General features: G+C 41.3%; 1 protein-coding gene across 1 annotated transcript in view; it reads left to right on the top strand.

Moving 5' to 3' along the window:
- The window catches only part of LOC126183449 (tolloid-like protein 1), a 604520-nt gene that overhangs the window by 382841 nt on the left and 199381 nt on the right, over positions 1-22298 (top strand). The window contains exons 5-6 of the mRNA XM_049925443.1: positions 7154-7260; positions 17475-17610. Of these exons, the coding sequence (XP_049781400.1) occupies positions 7154-7260; positions 17475-17610 (243 nt within the window). The remainder of the gene's footprint in view (positions 1-7153; positions 7261-17474; positions 17611-22298) is intronic.

The raw sequence follows: 22298 nt of genomic DNA, 5'->3' as shown, positions 1-22298 counted from the left end.
TAGTCGAATTAAGTCGGGTGATGCTGAGGGAATTAGATCAGGAAAGGAGACACTTAAAGTAGTAAAGGAGTTTTGCTATTTGGGGAGCAAAATAACTGACGATGGTCGAAGTAGAGAGGATATAAAATGTAGACTGGCAATGGCAAGGAAAGCGTTTCTGAAGAAGAAAAATTTAACATCATGTATAGATTTAAGTGTCAGGAAGTCGTTTCTGAAAGTATTTGTATGGAGTGTAGCCATGTATAGAAGTGAAACGTGGACGATAAATAGTTTAGACAAGAAGAGAATGTGGTGCTACAGAAGAATGCTGAAGATTAGATGGGTATATCAAATAACTAATGAGGAGGTATTGAATAGAATTGGGGAGAAGAGGAGCTTGTGACACAACTTGACTAGAAGAAAGGATCGGTTGGTAGGACATGTTCTGAGACATCGAGGGATCACCAATTTAGTATTGGAGGGCAGCGTGGAGGGTAAAAATCGTAGAGGGAGACCAAGAGATGAATACACTAAACAGATTCAGAAGGATGTAGCCTGCAGTATATACTGGCAGATGAAGAAGCTTGCACAGGATAGAGTAGCATGGAGAGCTGCATCAAACCAGTCTCAGGACTGAAGACCACAACAACACAACAACAACAAATTACTTGCATGATATTGGTGACGTGTGTGTCACATTTAAAAATGAATTTAAACAGCAAGTCTAATGGTCATGTCTTACCTATTTACTGTACTTTCGGTATTATACTGCAGACATTTGATAATGACCTAAGGCCGAAACTGGCCAGTAGTGAAATTTATATGCATGGTGTATTAAAGGAATAAGACTGATAGCCTATGGTGGCCAAAATGGTTCCATCATTTAGACGACACATTGAGCCTGTTGACCCGTACATGAAGAAATTATTATAATTTGGTTGAGGAATTATATAATCCTCATATCGCCGATAACGTTGGGATTTATAGTTGTTATTAATGAGTTTAATCACAAAAAATGTCTCAAAGAGCTATTTTGATCAATGAAGTACAGTTTTTTTACATCTGTATGAGGAACAACAAATGACAACGATGTAGGATACCGGTACATCATGGGAAGAGAGAACAGTATTACAGAACTCAGTGCTTAAGTAAAGAAGGCTGCCGAATTCAGATCCAGTTCTGAAGTAGAGGCAGTGTTTACGTATCAAGGAAGACAGTCAAATATCACTGTTAAACGTTATTATTTTTATAGCGGATTGCGTTTCACCGTGCCTGATTTCATATTTCATACTTTCATATTAAAGTTTTCTTAGTAAACGTGTATCGCATTATCGTTATTTACAGCACGAATTACACGTAACGCAGGTGACCTTAAATGTTCTGTCTTGATATTACAAAATGAAACTGAAAATGAGATAGTTTACAATGCGTAAAACTTTTTGGCTCTTGTATTAAAAGTATCAATATTTTTCTTCGTCAGTATCAGCACTTATCGGTTCATCTGTCACCAAAAGCAATTTCAGTAATATTTTCGTTTATGACAAAAATGTACTTCTTCAGTCACTTCTTTACTAAAATTCAATTAGCACGACACATTTCGGTAGCGTGCTACCCTCATCAGGTGCATTTCAGTTACATTTATATTACATTAATCTGAAATGTGATTATGTTCATTTGCTGTGTGTGCCAGTGCGGTTATGTATGCATTTTTATTGGAAATTTAGTTGTCTGTCACAGTGAACAATGACAAACACATTACAGTGTAATTAACATTTTCACATACACATTTTTACATGTTAGTGTGCTTTCCACTGTGCTCTTTGTGCCAGATAACTAATTTTCCAGTAAAACTGTATGTAAATGCACTAAATAAATGACCTACGCATGCAAATCACATAATGTACACACTAATGTATATTTATTTTTCTGTACAGGATTGTTTGTCGACATATATCCTCACTGTTATATACAGAAAATGATCATAATCACACTTAGGATTAATATAATATAAATGTAGCTCAAATGTACCTGAGGATGATGAAATGCTACCGAAACACCTCATGCGAATGACATATTAGCAAAAAAGTGACAATTGCAGTGCAAATTATTTCATAAATTGACAATCCAGTACTCAAAACATTTCATATAACGTGGATAAATTTAAATTTATCAGTTCTACGTAAATTTTTTATAAAAAAACATTTCTTACTGCTACCTATCGCTATAAATATTCTAACCATTCAGATGACACTTCGTGGCACACGGAGGGCCTGTGCTAGCGTTTGACCAGCCTCCAGTCGCTCTAGTATTCTACCCTTCATAACGTCATCAGTATGTGTTCTTTGAGCCATTTTCAATACTCAGTTACCATTAGCACGTCTGAAAACGTCTGCACACTTACACGCTGCACCGCACTCTGACATGCACCAACATACCTCTGCGTATGTGGGCTGCTGCCAGCGCCATTGTGCGACGACCGCAGGCCAGATGCACCGCATGGTCATACCCCGAGGTGATTTAAACCCGAAAACCGCCCACCACAGCGTTGTTTCACCATGTATCAGCATTATCCTTAATCTACGAGCATGATTGTACTTGTCAACTCCGGCTATCAATTCTTCGTTTGAAGTGAATCTTCGTCCACCAATAAAAATTTTCAGTTTTGGGAAGAGATGGAAGTTTTATGGAGCCATATCAGGTAAATAAGGCTGGTGTGGCAACAATTCATACCTTAGTTCGTGTAATTTTGCCATGGCGACGGCACATGTGTGCGGGCGCACATTGTCTTGATGGAAGATGACTTTCTTACTTGCTAAACCTGGCGTTTCTTCGCGTATCTTTTGTTGCAATTTGTCCAGGATGTTGGCATAGTATTCTCCAGTAATTGTCTGCCCAGTGGGGAGATAATCTACAAACAGAATACCCTTTGCATCCATGAACACTGATGCCATGACCTTTCCCACTGGAGGAATTGTCTTTTCTTTCTTTGGTGGAGGAGAATTAGCATGTTTCCACTGCTTTGACTGTTGTTTTGTGTCTGGGATATAATAGTGCACCCAAATTTCATCTGAGGTCACAAACGAGCGCAAAAAATCTTGTTCGTTTCTCCTGAAACGGGCCAAACATTGTTCCGATATGTCCATTCTCATGTTTTGTTCCAGCGTCAAGAGTCATGGTACCCATATTGCAGATATTTTTTTTCATTTCTAATTCTTCAGTTAAAATGTGATATGCCCTTTCAGATGACATCTGGCAAGCGTGAGCAATTTCACACACTTTCGATCGGCGATCCTCCATGACCATTTCGTGCACTTCTGTAATGATTTCTTGAGTAGTGACACGTCTTGGGCGACCACTGCGCGGATCATCATCTAAGCTCTCCCGACCAAATTTAAATTCATTTGTCCACTTGGCAACAGTTGAATACAAAGGAGCAGAGTTCCCCAGTGTGTCCCAGAAATCGGTATGAATGTCCTCTGCTTGCATACCTTTCTTTACGAAGTACTTCATTCACTGCTCGAATCTCGATTTTTTCCATCTACGCAAATCACTACGCGGGAACAACAACAGAGTTATGTCACCGCCACAGCTCTCTTCCACGAGCACTGACGTGGCACATATTAACAGGCAACAGTTCAATGAATAGCACATGAACAACTCGTTGCTCTAGCGCTGACCCTCGTGGTAATTCCGAGAACTTTTCAAACCACCCTCGTAAATGCTCTTGAACTTTATCCATCGATAATCAACGTTGTTAATGCTGGGGATGAAATTTTCATGCCGACCGCTCGAATAATGTGATATCTGTTCATTGTTGCTCTAGCTAAGCAGAAATATCTCCCTTCCGTTGTTGTATTCCTATTTACAACCGTATTCAGTGATGCTGTAACGGCCTTATGATCACTGATTCCCTGTTCTACGCCAACTGAGTCGAAAAGTTCATGTCTGTTTGTCACCAGCAGATCTAAGATGGTACCTTCACGAGTCGCTTTTGAGAATAAGATAATTTTCGGATTAGGCACTTACAACAATATTCACATGACTTCCTGTCCCTGCTACACGCACTAATCACTTATATTTCCTAGTCTATAGCTGGTAAATTCAGATATCCGCCTAGTGCTACAAGACGACCAGGAAATTTACGCGAAATATTCTCCAGGTTTCCCCTCAAATGATGCGTGGTGGAGAGTACGTTGTACCACTACTAGTCATTCCCCTTCCTGTTCCACTCGCAAAGACAGCGAAAGGAAAACGACTATCTACAAGCCTCCTTACGAGCCCTAATTTCTAGCATCTTAAGTTCGCGATCCTTACGTGGCAGTAGGATCATTCTCCAGTCAGCGTCAAATTTCAGATCTCTAAATTTTCTCAGTAACGTTTCTCGAAAAGAATCCAGAGATTCCTATTTGAATACCTGAAACATCTTCTTAACACTTGCGTGTTGATCGAACCTACTGGTAACATATCTAGCAGTCCTCCTCTGAATTGCTTCAATGCCTTCCTTTAATCCTACGAGATGAAGATCCCAAATACGCAAAAAAAGAAAAAAGGCACTTCGTCTTCAGGCCACAAGTGACCCCTCGGGACCGTCCGACCGCCGTGTCATCCTCAGTCGAGGCTGTGGATAGGAGGGGCGTGTGATCAGCACACCGCTCTCCCGGTCGCTATGAGGGTTTTCTTTGACCGGAGCCGCTACTGTTCGGTCGAGTAGCTCCTCAATTGACATCACAAGGCTGAGTGTACCCCGAAAAATGGCAGCAGCGCATGGCAACTGGATGGCCACCCATCCAAGTGCCGACCACTCCCGACAGCGCTTAACTTCGGTGATCTCACGGGAACCGGTGTATCCACTGCCGCAAGGCCGTTGCCCCCAAACACGCAAGCACACAAACAGTACTCAAAAATGGCTCGGACTACTGTTCTTTACGCGCAGCCCTTTACGGGTGAACCACACTAAAAACCGAATTGGGATTCCATCCGGACCTGGCGACTTACTTCTTGTTAGCTCTTTCAGCTGTTCCTCTATGCCAGAGATGCCTATTACTATTTCCTCGAATCGGGAGTCTGTGGGATGGTCAAACAACGGAATATTTGTACGGTCCTCCAGCGTGAATGATTTCCTAAACGCGAAATTTAAAACTTCGGCTTTCTACGCCAAACCAGATTGGTCAACGAGTGACCCACTTAGTGATTTTGCGTAGGACCAGAACTTTCTCGGGTTCTCGGCTAGATCCTTCGATAAGGTATGACGGGGATAGTTGTATGCTTCGAGCATAGATATTTTCACGCATACACGAATCTCTACTAACTTTTGCCTGTCGTCATTTTCGCATTCTCTTTTGAACCGAGAGTACAACGGTTTTTGCTTCCTTAGTATTTTCCGTATTTTGTTATTAAACCACGGTGGCTCTTCTCCGTCCTGAGTCCACTTACTCGACACATAGCTTTGCCCGTAGTTCCTCTACTTTCATCATACCGGAACTATATGATCTCCATTCATTGTCCAAGTAGGGTGCCAGCAACTGATTATCTTCTCTTCCTAGCAAAAATTCTCTCCTAACCTTCTTAATTGATTTATTAATTTTAGTATCACCGTCGCAATCATGACATCGTGATCACTAATCCCTGTCTCTATACTGACGCCGTCGATAAAGTCGGGCCTGTTTGTAGCCAGAAGATCTAAAATATTTCCAAGGCGTATGGGCTGTCGAATTAGCTGCTCAAGATAGTTTTCGGGAAATGTGTCTAAAAGTACTTCTCAAGACATCTTGCCGGTACCCTGCATCCATAAACGAGACAGTCTACACTCGGTAGGTTAAAGGTGCCTCCAACAAATATTGCATGATACGGGTATTTCCGCGCAAATGAGTGTAAATTTTCTTTGCTTGACTCTAAAACTGCCACGGTGATATCAAGTAGCCGGTAAAAACATCTAAGAATTAACTTGATTTCCCTTAGACGTGCTATACGCGTCCAGATAAATTCACAGTCGCACTCAAAATCTATCTCGTTAGAAACAGTATTTTTGTGGAGTGCAATTTACACTCCTCCTGCTATGGCGTCTGATCTGTCTTTATACTTTCCATGACTTGCTAAGTATTTCATAGCTTTCTGTTTCCGGTTTCAGCCAGCTTGCGGTCCCGAGAATAATTTGATCGCGACAAATTTGCTAGAGAACAATAAATTCGAGAACCTCGTTACGAGTACTTCATTAATTTGCTGATAAATTCTCGACAATCGAAGTGTCTGTACTCTGAACCACCTGATCTGATTTCGCTGTTTGCTTGTCGACTGACGAGTTTTCATTAGAGCACCTCAAACAACAGCTTAGCCTAAAAAAAAAAAAACGAAAGAAAGTGCATTCCACAAGTACTCTGCTACCCACCCAAGTAGCTGCTTTCTCTATTTTCCGATACAACTTCTCCTGCGGCATATTTCGCATCCTGAATCCGTACTAATTTCATTAGACATTATCGCATTTTTATGGCTGTAAACACGCCTCCACCACCAGCGTTCAACCTATGTTTTGAACATACAATCCAATTGGAGTTCAGAATTTCACTGCTGTTGGCAACTGGTTTCTGTAAGCTTTCTGTGTCTTGTGCATTGTTACCGTTTATAAGCGAAGCTAATTCCGGGACCTTTTTAGGTTTTATCCCTGTTATTACCACTGTGGCATATTTTAATTTATAGATACCACTGTAGTACGATAAACGGCGTGGGAAATACTGCACTGATACGAAAATTTGAAATGTAGCTTATTTAATAGTGCTTCTACTAAATTAAACGTACATCAAGAAACTGTTGTATTGTCAGATCATCATAAGATGACCTGACCCCCATAAATTATTACATCATAGATTGCATTTACCACATATATTCACTCACTGAAAACAAAAGTTATTTTATAATTTTCAAATGAAAAACGAGAGAGAGCGTTTAGTTTAAGGTCTCTGGACAAAATTCCATTTAAAAATGACTTCTGTTTACGATTCTGTAGAATACTCTGAGTGCTGCAATTCGACATTAAGGTCTAGCTCACTTTTTACTGTATAGAACATTAGCTAAATATTTGCAGAAATAGTACTAAATTATCAGTCTAATCTAATTTTAGTCTATTTCGAATAACTCGCTATTATTTACAAATTGAAATCCTCCAATTTCTTTTCCCTAGGGCAAGAATATAATTTCAATAAGCTGACGGAAGAAGAAGTGAATTCTCTTGGACTGCCATATGACTACGATTCCATTATGCATTATGCGAGGAATACATTCTCTAGGGTAAGTAAAGGATGAACGATAACCAGAATTATTTTACACATTTTAGGTGTTTCCATCCTCTTATACTTTACTTAGCTTGTGGAATACTACCACGCTTACTAATTTGAGATTCTATCATTTCTATATGAGAGAGATACGCTGAGAACGTTGTACATAATCAACGTACTACCAAAGAAACAAGCAACGTATCTTGGATAAGCTACACTTCTAATACTAGACTAGTGAACTCTAGTTTTACATCTCTACGACTTCCAAATATGTAACGACCGTCAGGAAATTCTTCCTGGTGGTTGCCTTTTGCCGTATATGTCAATAACATTGCTTCCTGTTTTTTAGCATTCCCAGGTTTGCAGTGTTAGACAAAGGAAGAAAAACGGATGCTTGCGCATAGCGATGGTTCATATTTAGTTCTGCTCCTTCATTCCTGCAGTTCTTTCGGACGCATAGTGCAGTTAGTTGAAGACAGCAGCCCATTTCGATCACTTCGGGAAATCTCGACAACGGTTACGCTACAGCAACTCACAAGAAAAGTAAAAAAAATTGTCCTTACACTTGTCAGTTTGGTGAACCTCTGCAGCACTCATTCATGACGTTGACAGTTGTCATCTAATGCCCTGTCGAACAAAAAGTATGAGCAGGTAGTTGTCGGAAATAAGATTACCAGTAGAAACTTCGCACTGCGCATCGAGCAATCCGAAAAATTCTTTTATGCGTTAAATGCGTGTCATGAATCTAATCATATATCATTTACGTGAGGTTTACTTAAAATTTAAAACACTCCATTCAAAACTATCGAACATTACTGCTACTCCCGAAAAATTAAGTATTTCAAGCTGCGGAAGGTCGTTCCCACGGTGGATACAGACCAAGACTATCGGGTGATTTCCTAGCGTGTTATTCACTAACATTGCTCTATCGACGCAAGTATTGTCGTCAAAGGATTGTCAACTCCGCCAGTGTTGATTCTTGGCCACAGCAACAGCGTGCCACGAGGATACGGGGGTGCTCTGCACATAAATAGAGGCATGTTTTTTGTCCTACACTTTCTCTAGCTGTAAATGCGTTGGCTTTGCTATCATATTAATCTCACACATTCTACGGGCGTGTGCATGTGGTTTTCACAATTAATGTTACTACGTATAATTTGTGTTGATAATTTGAAAAGCTCGATGCGGTTGAGCTATCTTCAGCCACATATTGCGACTGGTTGTAAGCGAAAAATATATGTGTTTTTGGGTGATCTAACCCCAAATTTCGAACATATTCTGTTGTTTGAAAGCGACTGTAGGCGTGAAACTATACTTCAGGACATTCCACTTCCATTTGCTATATCATGCTTTGACTCTCCTGGCTCTCACAATTCAATGGCCCCCAATGCCTCTGATTACAGTGAATCCGTTAATGAGACACTGTACTCTCTTTACTTGTATTGTAAGCGAAATTTCGATGCCTCCTCAAGGCCCTGCACTTAAACAACACCCCTGTTATCGTACTCATAACTAGTTGACTTTCTGGTCTGAGTACAACGGGTTTCCTCTTCTTCCTACAGTAATATATATAGATTGTACCCCAAGATGTCCTCACACAACGTACTGCCCAAGATGAAGAAAGATATTCATACTGGCCCCTAGCTGTTTTGACCAGCGCGTTTAACACTGTCATGTCCAGAAAGAATATTAATGCGTCATACCAAACATAAACAGCCATAATGGCGTTGTACTCCATGCAGTATCTTCAGCGATAATAGCTGCTACGAACTGTTAGTTCTGTCATCAGTGACCACAGCCTAGGACAGCGGTAAATATCTTGCTCTTCTTAGTAGCACTCTCAGAAGAAACTAGTGTTACGTTGTGTATCCAAATGAATACAACATTATCGTGGTAGAATAAAGATTATAGTTTAACACTTCGTCGACGCCTTGTGGCACAACTGCAGTTTTGGGTGAGGACGGGATATGATATTGCCTCTGTTGCGGCCGCCCCTATTGTACGAGGGTTGCCCAGTAAATAATGCCCCATATTTTTTTTCTCCGAAATAAAAAATATTAGAAATGTGACACTTTAGGTGCGAGTTATTTGAAGTTTCCCGCGTGTGTACGCAAAGTTTCAATTTCCTCCGACAGAGAGCGGTGGTGTAGGAATGTTCTAAAATGGCGTCTGCAGGTGACATCCGTCATAAACAACGTGCAGTGATTGAATTTCTCGTAGCAGAGGAAGAAACCGTGGGCAATATTCATAAACGCTTGTGCAAAGTCTGCGGAACATCTGCAGTCGATAGGAGTACTGTTGGTCGCTGGGCACAGAGGGTGAAAGCATCAGAGGGCGGTGCTGCGGAGCTCCGAGATTTGCCGCGGTCGGGAAGGCCTCCCACGGCTGTCACGCCTGACATGTTGCAGCGGGCTGATGTTCTCATTCGACGGGATCGACGCATTACGACTCGACAATTGGCACTGGAGTTGTCAGTAAGCAAAGGAAGTGTGGATGTGATTATCAATCAGCTTGGATACTCAAAAGTGCGTGCATGATAAGGCTCGTCCTCACACAAGTTTGAGGACTTGTGAACACATCGCGAAACTGGGTTGGATAGTGTTACCCCATCCACCCTACAGCCCCGATTTGGCTCCTTCAGACTTTCACTTGTTTGGGCCAATGACGAATTTCATTCGTGGAAGACGTTTTGCCGATGACGAAGAAGTGATTCACGAAGTGACAACCTGGCTCCGTAGGCAGAGTACAGATTTTTACCGGCAGGGAATACACGCTCTTGTGTCTCGCTGGAAAAAGGCCGTCGAACTTGAAGGAGATTATGTGGAAAAATAAAGCAAGTAGACAAAACATCAGTCTTTCACATATGTAAATTTGATTGTTGTGGAATAAATACTTCTGGAGAAAAAAAATATGGGGCATTATTTACTGGGCAACCCTCGTATTACCGGTGTACTATTATATGGCGAGGCGCAGGTCCCATTTACGAGACATGTCTACGACTGTACATGTATGAGATATTGCATCCTAGTTCTTTGCAATACACACATTGCTATCCTCCAAAGACAAATGTCAACCAACAATGACATCATATAAAAGCTAGCTGAAAGGCAATAAGTAAACAATCAGCGATTTTCGCCGAATAGAAGCTCTTTTTGAAGTCTTAGTACTCGAAATACTGATTTGTCCCAGGAATACGAGGACTGCTAAAAAAATCCCGGAACTTTCTCCACAAATTTTTTTGCGCTTATCTTTTACTTATTGTGCATGGTTTTCTTCGAAATACTCTCCTCCACGACCGACATATAGCTCCCCACGCTGTTTCCTCTTCCGGAAGTAATCTTAATATGCCTCTTGCTGAATCGCGCGAAGCGCCGTCTGTGAATTTCCTTTTATCTCGTTTACCGTTGCAAATCTTCGTCCCTTCAACGGGGTTTTCAACTTTGGAAATAAAAAAAGTGCACAGGGGCCAGGTCTGGAGAGTACGGAAGATGAGGCAGCACAGTATTTTCGTTTGTTGTGCAATAGTCAGAACACAATGCATTCCAAGATGCTGTGTGAGGATTTCATGACATGATCCACCTGAAATGTTACATTCTTCTTCAATCTCTCGACAGTCAGTCTTCGACTGGCATTCCTGAGATGAGCGTCGTCGGTAGACATCGAATGCAGTCCTAAACGAGGGTGTTCTTTAACTTCCATCCGGCCATTTTTAAACCATGTGAACCATTCGTAACACCGAGTACGACTTGATAACTTAAGCACTCTTCACCGTAGGCTTCCTGCGTCATTTATTGTGTCTCTATAAAGGTTTCCTTGAGTTTCACGCAATATTTAATGCATCCGCGTTGCTCCTCTAACTGTGCCATCTCGAAAATTCGCGACGTTCTACTCAATACAGCAGTTAACAATAACTAACAGACATATAACAATGAAACTTCCGACAGTCACACATTAAACACAGACGCGTGCACGGAAGCCCCCCTCATTTTGCTCCAACCCACCATTGGCGCGAAATTACAAATGTTCCGGAAATTTTTAAACAGACCTCGTATAGCATATTGGTACGGAACGGTTCTCTCTTTTACCCATATTTTACCCGCATTGCACACTGAGGTGACACAAATCATGGAATACCTCCTAACATCGTGTCGGACATCCTTTTGCTCGGTGTAGAGCAGCAACTCACGTAGAATGGACTCAACAAGTCGTAGGAAGACCCCTGTACAAATACTGAGCCATGCTGCCTCTATAGCCGTCGATCGTCCATATTTGCGAAAGTGTTATGTTTGCGAAAGTGTTGGCGGTGTAGGATTTTTTGCACGAACTAACCTCTCGCTTATGTCCCATAAACGGTCGATGCGATTCGTGTCGGGCCATCTGAGTGACCAAATCATTCATTCGAATTATCCAGAATGTTTTTCAAACCAATCGCGATCTACTGTGGCCCGATAAGATGGCGCATTGTCATCCATAAAAATTCCACCGTTTTTTGGTAACAGCAAGTACATGATTGTCTGCAAATGTTCACCGTGTAGCCGAACATAATAATTCCAGTCTATGACAGGGTCAGGTGGACCAGAGGACCCAGTCCATTCCATGTAGACACAGCCCCCACCATTACGCAGCCACAACCAGGTAGCACAGTGCTTTGTTGACAACATGGGTCCATGGCTTCGTAGGGTCCGCGTGCCACTTTAACACTACCGTCAGTACTCACAAATAGACAAAAGAAATCGGAATTCATCTAACCAGGCCACGGTTTTCCAGTCGTCTAGGGTTCAATCGATATGGTTTCAAGCCCAGGAGAGACGTTGCAGGCGATGTGCTGTTAGCAAAGGTACTCGCGTCGGCTGTCTGCTGGCATAGCCCATTAACACCAAATTTCGCCGTAACGTCCAAATGGATACGTTTGTCGTACGTCCCACATTGATTTCTGCAGCTATTTCACGCAGTGTTTCTTGTCTATTTTCACTGCAACTCTACGCCAACACAGCTGCTCTCGGTCGTTAAGTGAAGGCCGCTGGCCACCGCGTTGTCCGTGGTGAGAAATATTCACTGTGGATCCTGCAATATTGAATTCCCTAACGATTTCCGAAATTGAGAGTCCCGTGGGTCTAGCTTCAACTACCATTCCGCGTTCAAAGTCTGTGAATTCTCATCGTGCGGCCATAATCACGTCGGGAACCTTTTCACATGAATCACCCGAGTACAACTGACAACTCCGCCATTGCACTGCATTTTTATACCTCGTGTCAAGGTCTATAGACCTTGCCTTGTGTACGCGATACTACCGTCATCTGTATATCTGCATATCGCTGTTCCGTGACTTCTTGTCACCTCAGTGAATATTTCTCTTCATGTTGCAGCAGTTTTCAGAAATACAAGGACAACTGAAGGAAACCTTAAACTTTCATCATTGCACTGAGAAACCTACCTTTTGAAAAGAAGCTGTATGGATGAATATCTATATTTTTGACAGCAGCCAGGAGTAGGTAGCCTCCAAAGCCTGATGTCACAGGAATGTTTTCCGTACTTTGGTTATAATTACCTTCCTCTTCGATGCCTGAAGCAGAGCTGTCCTGCAAGTATTAAATTCGGTGATCAGCCATATTACTACGTAACGAGAATGAAACAACTGCGAAAAGTAGTGACATGTTTCAGTCATTTCACTGCGAGTTATGATTACGCCTGTATTGCTACTTTTGCCATCAGTAACACACGAAAATTGCCAAAATAGTTCAAAGCTTTCTCTAGCTCATCAGAACCTCCCTGATAGTGTATCTCAACCCTCTCAGGAGCTGTCTTATCGTTACTATTTCAGTTTAACGTGCATATCAAGCATAGACTGAGAAGGGAAATGGGAACTGTCTCAGGCTTGCTCCATTCTCAAGGGATTGCAGAAAGATTGCCGGTAATTTACTTGAAGAAAGACTTGCTGAATCTCTCGAGAACCTACTTAGCACAATCCTGGAGTTTACATTTAGGTTGAAATTTGTTAATGCTATTCAACTCACCGTATACTGGGCCTAGAGGATCAGTGAAATCAAGCTTAGACTAATTATAGCTCGCCCAGAGGCATGTAAGCTACCGTATCATTTCTCCATACACCATTTGTGAAGTGAATACATTGTATATAAAAGTACCCTCAGCCATACATATCATAGTGATGTACAAAGTTTGACTGTAGACGTAGACTATTATTTGAAAAAAAAAAAAACTCCTGTCTCTTAAGCCTGGGAAAGACCACAAGTCACTTCTGTTCGTAATCAAAGTAATAGAACAAGCTCCTGAAATCACCAGTTGTGTTACCGACGTCTACCTCCAGATGAATACAGTACGTTGCTGGAACAAATATTCAGATGGAATGCAACGACAGTTCTTTAACAAACTGTATTTTTTGAAGGTTGTGTTCAGACGTTCAACAGGCATCGCTTTCTTTCCAGTTTCGGCTTAGCATTCAACAAATGAGCAAAAATAGTCAGACATAATTCTTTGGAGACTAAATTAGGTCATATACGCTTTTCATTCCATAGACTTACAGCGAGGCGTTTCTTCAGGATTTGGAACACATCACAAAAATGAAAGTACGTAATACCGCCACTTCCTTGCGTAGGAATTGATGTGCTTATGTTTCTTCCACAGATCCTAAGAGAGATCGTCCTCAAGGATCTGGAAAAAGTCAAAAACTGTATAAATTTTTCATTGATATATTAATTAAGGTCTTATATCTAACATTTACAAGTACATATACTAAAGATCATAAAGAAATTCCACGACAATTGTAGAACATTTCATAGAACACATGATGGAAATTTCGCAGATTTTGATGAAATGAAAGGAACTAGACCAGTCACAGTCCTGATACATAGACTTCTATTAGGTATCCACTTTACTGTATTGGCAGAGAAAGAGTATTTTATATGGAAAGGGGCTTCACTGAATGAAAAAGCAAGGAACACTACTGAAATAGGCGATAATTGAACTGAAACAGGACACTGGAATACAAAGAGAATTGATTATTGATGCTGACTGACTTGTTCAGTGGACGTATACTATGTGATCAAAAGTATACGGACACCTGGCTGAAAATGACTTAGAAATTCATGGCGCCCTCCATCGGTAATGCTGGAATTCAATATGGTGTTGGCCCACCCTTAGCCTTGACGACAGCTTCCACTCTCGCAGGCATACGTTCAGTCAGGTGCTGGAAGGTTTCTTGAGGAATGGCAGCCCATTCTTCACGGAGTGCTGCACTGAGGAGAGATATTGATGTCGGTTGGTGAGGCCTGGAAGGAATTCGGCATTCCAAAACATCCCAAAGGTGTTCTATAGGATTCAGGCCAGGACTGTGCAGACCAGTCCATTACAGGGATGTTATTGTCGTGTGACCACTCCGCCACAGGCCGTACATTATGAATAGGCGTTCGATCGTATTGAAAGATGCAATCGCCATCCCCGAATTGCTCTTCAACAGTGGGGAGCTAGAAGGTGCTCAAAACATCAGTGTAGCCCTGTGCTGTGATAGTGCCATGCAAAACAACAAGCGTTGCAATCCCCCACGCGACCACATCGTAAAACCACCGCCTCCGAATTTTACTGTTGGCACTACACACGTTGGCAGATGACGTTCATCGGTCATTGGCCAAATCCACACCCTGCCATCGGAACGCCACATTGTGTACTGTGACTCGTCACCCCACACAACGTTTTTCCACTGTTCAATCACCCAATGTTTACGCTCCTTACACCAAGCGAGGCGTCGTTGGGCATTTACCGGTGTGATATGTGGCTTAAGAGCAGCCGATCGACCATGAAATTCAAATTTTCTCACTTCCCACCTAACTGTCATAGTACTTGCAGTGGATCCTGATGCAGTCTGGAATTCCTCTGTGATGGTCTGGATAGATGTCTGCCTATTACACATTACGACCCTCTTCAACTGTCGGCGGTCTCTGTCAGTCAACAGACGAGGTCGGCCTGTACGCTTTTGTTCTGTACGTGTCCCTTCACGTTTCCGCTTCACTATCACATCGGAAACAGTGAACCTTGGAATGTTTAGGAGTGTGGAAATCTCGCGTACAGACGTATGACAGAAGTGACACCCAGTCACCTAACCACGTTCGAACGTCTTGAGTTCCGCGAAGTGCCCCGTTCTGCTCTCTCACGATGTCTAATGACTACTGAGCTCGCTGATATGTAGTACGTGGCAGTAGGTGGCAGCATAATGCACCTAATATGAAAAACGTTTGTTTTTTGGGGTGTCCGTACATTTTTGATCACATAGTGTAAGTGATACGAAATATTTTTGAAATGTTAAAAATACACGGTAAATTAAAAATATTTTAAAACTTTATTCAAGTGGAATTTCAAAGAGGAACCATATCCAAAATAAATACGGCATGTATAGAAATTTCACTTTGCTAGCTCATGTAGGACAATAAGCAAATGAAACACTGAACTGAAGATTCTTACTGACAGAAGGACTTTCGTTGTATTGTCATGAACACTTCAGAATAGCGTAAGGGTCTAAATCATTTCACTTAAAGTTTTTGGTCCAGGTGGAGCTGCCATTCAATATATTTAGTAGTGACAGATGTGGATGCCTTGTGTTCTAGAAAATAAGAAACATTTTTCACTCGTGAGTAGGGGTTGCGGTAGAACGTATCACAAGTGAAACGTATTCCAGCAGCTGTGTTACAAATTTGAATGCAGTATGTGATACAAAGAATCAGAGTACCTCATCATCGTAGAAAGGCACCAAAATAAATGTTATATATTTATTTAAGGATGAGTTCAATTATATCAATGTTTATTCTTTGTATAATGTTAACTTAGTGTCAGTGGTTGAGACAATGTGAAATGCTAGTACGTAACTACTATAATACTGTAATAAAAAATAACTGGAAATAGAATGTTGCTTTTAAGTGGTTGCTGTATTAATAAAAATAGTGACAGAGTTAAATACACTCAAAATTGTTCTTTTAGCAAATATGAACGATAAGAATCCGAGTGAAAGTGTGTTTATTTTTATTATAGCTATGTTTCAACAATACAATTTATTCATCTTTCTGTTATCAGCCTAATTTTTAACAGTTGCACTCTTCAGCTACTTTCTGAATTTGTCAGTGGATATAGAGAGTTCTAGGCTGGTTCATAAACTCCACAAAAATAATTAATTACTTACAGCAATAGGGTTAATTTTTCCTTCTTCAATATTTATATTTTTTGGTGTCCTGTGTTTCTACAATCGGTGTTTCATACTTATGCGTGAATTTTAACCATTATTAGTGTAAAAAGCATTTTTGCAGGTGAATGCTTCTCAAATATTCCAAAGTAAAGACATCATGTAAACCACACTATGAGGAATGTAAACATATTTGAGACCAGTAACTGCTGAGTAAAAAAAATCGTCGTCTATAAAAAAATCATAGTTTCTGAACCCCATATGTACATATCAGAAACAAGTGTTTATGTTCAGAGGCGGTCGCTGTGGCCGAGCGGTTCTAGGCGCTTCAGTCTGGAACCGCGCGACCGCTTCGGTCACAGGTTCGAATCCTGCCTCGGGCATGGATGTGTGTGATGTGCTTAGGTTAGTTAGGTTTAAGTAGTTCTAAGTTCTAGGGGACTGATGACCTCGGATATTGAGTCCCATAGTGCTCAGAGCCATTTGAACCATTTATATTCAGGGTCCCCAGTTGATAGATGATGAATATGACAACTTACTCCCTTGCCACCTTGAAGTCTACTTTAGAATTTCAGTTTGTTAACATTACAAGCAGTGTTTCAATATTTAATCAGCATGTTACATTCCTTTGAACAAAATTTTCTGATTCCATTTCACATATAGAAGTAGAGCATATTTCTTTTCGTGTTTACGCTGCTTGGTCTAAAATTTCTGTAATTATAAGCAGGAAGCATATTTGCCGTTAGGTGCAGCTGGTTTTCAAGCAGTGCTTCAATAATCTGACAAGAAGTTATTGAAAGTAGTATTTGCGTACTGTTGTTTTTTATTTAAAGTTCCAAAAAACCATTTTAGGAGTGTAAACATGAATATAACAAGTTATCACAAAATGTTATCAAAATATTAAATCCAAATTACCATGTCTGATCCAACAAAAAGGTATAGCTTGAATTTTAAAAAAATAATGTATATATTTTTCATTTGATGCACAGTGTTAAAATACAGTGTTAATATGACTTAACGAACGTTTACCTTTTGTCTTTTAGGGTACATATTTGGACACCATATATCCCATAACACCCCTTGGTGAATCATATCCAAAAAAACGACCAGAAATTGGACAAAGAATTCGTCTTAGCGCAGGAGATATCGCACAGACAAATTTGCTTTACAAATGTCCACGTAAGTATGTCCTGCATTTTTAACTAGTTAATTTCATTAAAAATTCACGGAAAGTTTATAAACAACATGGCATGGACAAAATCTTTAGACATAACAACTATAATTGTTACAAGGGAGGAGCTTTGATGAGCTGGGTATTACAAATGACTGTCTCATACCTTGAGTTCCCCTGAATTCCTGTGCGCCAAACCATCTGTTCAAACAATTTGATGAAGGCCTCATCACAGGCTTCTTTCGGGAGGTCCTGAACCTACGCACCACCCATATTGAGTCTCAAATCACTGACCATGGATGTAGAAATCAGATGGAGCTCCAAAGGGCATTGGTGAGTGAGGAAATCCTTTGTTAACACCACACACTGAACTGGTGTGTTGTCATGACAGAGGAGAATCCTACACGCTCTTGATCTGGGTTGTGATTTCTTTAGCTTCTCCCCCTATAGTCATTGACAGAAAGTCCCAAATATTTACCGCCGGTACTAGGCAAACTTCTAAATCGTTACTTTACTCTCAGTAAAGTCTGGGAACTAGCCCGCAGTATAATACAGGAGAAGAATAAGGTAGTTAGCAAACACAGCAGATGACTTCCGATCTGTCGATACCATCACTGCAGTCACCAAAAACATCGCCACTGACTCAGCTGGCACATATGTTTGGATGCAAATGGTGTATAGAAACCCACTCCAGAGATGTGGGAGGAGGGATATAATTCAACTAAACGCCCCAAGAGGTCAGTTTGTTAACACAGCTGGTGATGTCGACTGGGTTGCTTGCCAAAATATTATGCCCATTGGACAACGAGTACTGGCAGAACAAATAATTACACAGCATTCATTTCCCAAAATGTTGTGCTCTTTTCACTACCAGTAGCCAGGGCTGCTCTTGAAAACCCCAAACAAATGAATGCTATTTTGCTAATAGAAGAAATTGTTGCGGCCATGTTTCATCAGTAGTTATGAAATAAGATACTTCTTTTGACTACCTGCAATTGAACTTTTCTATCACTTGTTGGCAGAACACAATAATGCCTGCAGCACAAATGATTGCAGAATTTTCGAACCCAGAGATTCTAATTTAGGTTCTTATAAGCTACAGTTGATCCTATCTAAAAGGTGCACTCAATTTGTTGATAGATAGGTCTGCTGGCAGGATCCATTTCAGTCACCTTCAGCTGTAGTTGCTCATACAGACCAACTCATCAGCTTTGGTCTTCAAGAGAGTGTCTCTCATTCCGATCTCATCAAATCAATGAATAATTGTTATAATTCTTCAAGCTTTCCCAGCGAAATGTTGACATGTTGAATAATTGGGTCTCCTGCGTGTTGGTCATGTCATTGTCATATGATATTTCTATGGTGTGACTCGCTGTCTTGTTCAGGTTCTCCCTGAGACTGGTCCTTGGGTAGCTCAGGTCCAGTATTTATGTCTGAATGTAGCAAGGAGCTCCGAGTTTTGTCCGCGCCATGTCAGGTGCTCCATCTGCAGTCTGCAACTGACAGAGGCGGCTCTAGTTGCCCTGTCTTGTCACTGGTGCTCCAACCCCTGCATGCACCTGACCTGGCCGTCCTCCTTTGGTGTTCAGCCTATCGTCTGATGCTCTACTTCACGTCTGCACCATGCCAGGTGTTCTGTTTGAGTAGGTGCGGACAGCGTTTGGAGTACCAGCCACAAGAGAGAAAAACTAGAGCGGCTCCTGCTGGGAGTGGACTATGGATGGAGCACCTGGCGCAGCGTGGACCAAAAAACAGAGCACCTACCGCCATTCAGGCATAAATACTGGATCTGATCCTCCTAAAGACCAGTCTCAGGGAGCACCTGAAGAAGACAGCGAATACTGCCATCGAAATATTGTGTGAGAATAACATGAACAAACAGCAGAAAACCCAATTATTCAACGTAACAAATTATTGATGTTATAGTTGAAGAGCTGCCCCAAGACTGCTGTAGACGTTCTAGCTATTGTTTTGCATTTATTCCTACTTATAATCATATACACTGGTCCTGTAGAAAAGTTCTCATTTCACCATTTCAGCTACAGTGCTGCCTTAGTCTGAATGGTACTTGTATCAACAAACAACAGAATTATAACCTACCCAGTTGGTCAAGCATGCTGAAACTTGAAAAACTTACTATCAATATTGTTGGCGCTACAGACCATAGCTTTTCTATCCTAATGGTCAAATATTTGAGTGCAGCAAAAATAATACTCCCTAAAATGGATTTTTGTGCAAATTGCAACAGTCAAGCAAAGAGTGGGAAATTCACAAATGGTGTATAAAATTGACCAGTCAGAGGTCTGGTTTTGCAAAAAATATTTAGTTACTTCAAAGTAAGCTGAGTAATTAAGAAAAATTAGTTAGTAATTTGCCAACGGCCTTGCCGCAGTGGTCACAACCGTTCCCGTCAGATCACCGAAGTTAAGCGCTGTCGGGCCGGGCTAGCAATTGGATGGGTGACCATCCGGTCTGCCGAGCGCTGTTAACAAGCGAGGTGCACTCAGCACTTGTGATGCAAACTAAGGAGCTACTTGAATGAGAAGTTGCGGCTCTGGCCTCGGAAACTGACATACGTCCGGGAGAGTGGTGTGCCGACCACATGCCCCTCCATAACCCCATCCATTGACGCCTGTGGGCTGAGCATGATACGGCGGCCGATCGGTACCTATGGGCCTTCATGGCCTGTTCGGGAGGAGTTTTTTAGTTAGTAATTTGAGGTAAGCTAACACAATGGATATTTTCTGAATTTTTATGGGCGAGCAAAGAGTGGAAAATAGCACATAGGGCATCAAATTGATCGTTATGAGGTCTAGTCTTGCTTGAAACTAATCAGGGTAATTAAGAAAAACTTATGTTAGTGACTTGAGGGAAAATTGAAATATTTCATGAAAACATGAACAGCTGCTGATAGCAACGTAAATGAAGTGTCAAAAAATATAAAATCGCCTTACAGTTGTAAACAGCATATATCACAATTAATTTGTACTTCGTACTTCAGCATACAGTCCATTCCTAAAATAACATTCATACTCTGCTCAGAAACTACTAGAACCTCATGCTCCAAACACAGTTCTCCTATGCTAAACTTCAGGAATACAAGTTCTCTAATGGGATTACTTAATTTGGCTGTCAGTCATATGACACTGACTCCTATCACTGGCATCTCTGTTAAATGTTGTTAGTCTTTCTAATATTTTTGTATAGATTCTGAGGTAGCCAGTATTATGCTATCCAAGTCGATTACCACATGCTCTACCTTGTTGTATACAATTATATTAATTGTAAGTTGACATACTTTCAGGTAAGTCTCCGTAATTTCCTCTTCTGGTATTTAGCCTTGAACTGCTTAAGCAAATCTTCAAACGTTTTGCGTAATTCCAGTGCTTTATCTGCCCACCCCTGAGAAGCTCCAAGACACTGCTCCTCCATCGATTTTTTCTCTACCCTACAGTTAATCAGTACCCGACATGTACATTCCTTTTTGAACACCATTACCATTGGGACTACCTTACCTTCAGGATCAATCTTCCTATCAAGATAACCAAGCAGTTAGCGCTATTCAGGGGAAGGCTTTGTCCCTTACCACTTTCCCCTAGTGATTACACTCTTTCCTGGATTCCAGAAGTATCCTTCTTCATTTTATTTACTTCCCCTGTCACCACAGAACTATTTCCTGAACTCTCCTTTTCAAGACTTTCTTTCAGTTCCTCGTAGATAATTTTATGGTTCGCTAACTTTGCATTGGGTTGAGGATGCAGCTCTCGATGCAAAAATATCAGCATGTGCCCTACCTACTCCTATCTTCTGCCCCACACAGAGCTCAATAAGCAAGTAATAAAGTTTACGACGCCGAGATGAATGGTGGCACCCCACTGAAGTGTTTGCCACCGTTCCAAGACGCTCGCTTTGTAACATACAAACGTCAAAGTCAGTCCACTTAGCGTCTCTCTAGCGGAACTCTCTGCTGTTCTGTCATCAGCGACGACCTAGTGTCGCGTCCTACCTGCCTTCACCCATCAAGGGACACTCCATTGGTCGGTTCTTCGGCCACCTTTATTCTGATGTATTTAAATCTGGCTTGTTTCAGAAAATAATTTACATTTCGAATGTACTACCCTAGATTAATCTCTACTGTTCCCCTCACTGTCAGTCTGAAATTGAACATTACAAGCACTCCTTGGTTACTCCAGAAACGTACTGCTTGAAACTACCCCACTATCTCTCCACCAGTATAGGCTTCCTGCCCGTTACTGGGGCCACTCGCCCCTCCTTCCCTGTATTCACGACACTACAGCTACTAAGGCATCCATCTGGGGCCCTTGACGGCTTATTGCGCAACATCAGAAACTTTGCAGAAAATTCTTTTCCAGCAATGTAGCAATACCACCATAATGGCACTAATGTATAAGCATCTCAGATGATGCACATGATTTCAACAATCATTCAAAGGCCTTCTAATGTTTCTAATATATTTAAATATCGACAGGTATTCTGTTATTATTAAGAGTATGTGAAAGTTGGGTACAGTCTGAGTACGATATAAATGAGGTATGACACGACACGGTAGACTTAACACTTCACTGGACCAATATCTACAAACGTGAAAGACACACAGCTGTTCACCTTGGACCCTAAGAACGAACTCAAGTCTCTGGTTACGTCACAGATATTGCACTCACAGCAAGTCAGCAAT

Source organism: Schistocerca cancellata, chromosome 4 (assembly GCF_023864275.1).
Source record: "Schistocerca cancellata isolate TAMUIC-IGC-003103 chromosome 4, iqSchCanc2.1, whole genome shotgun sequence".
NCBI classification, from domain to species: Eukaryota; Metazoa; Arthropoda; class Insecta; order Orthoptera; family Acrididae; genus Schistocerca; species Schistocerca cancellata.
Note: the sequence above shows the minus strand (reverse complement) of the source record. Positions and strands in the feature narration are given on the sequence as shown.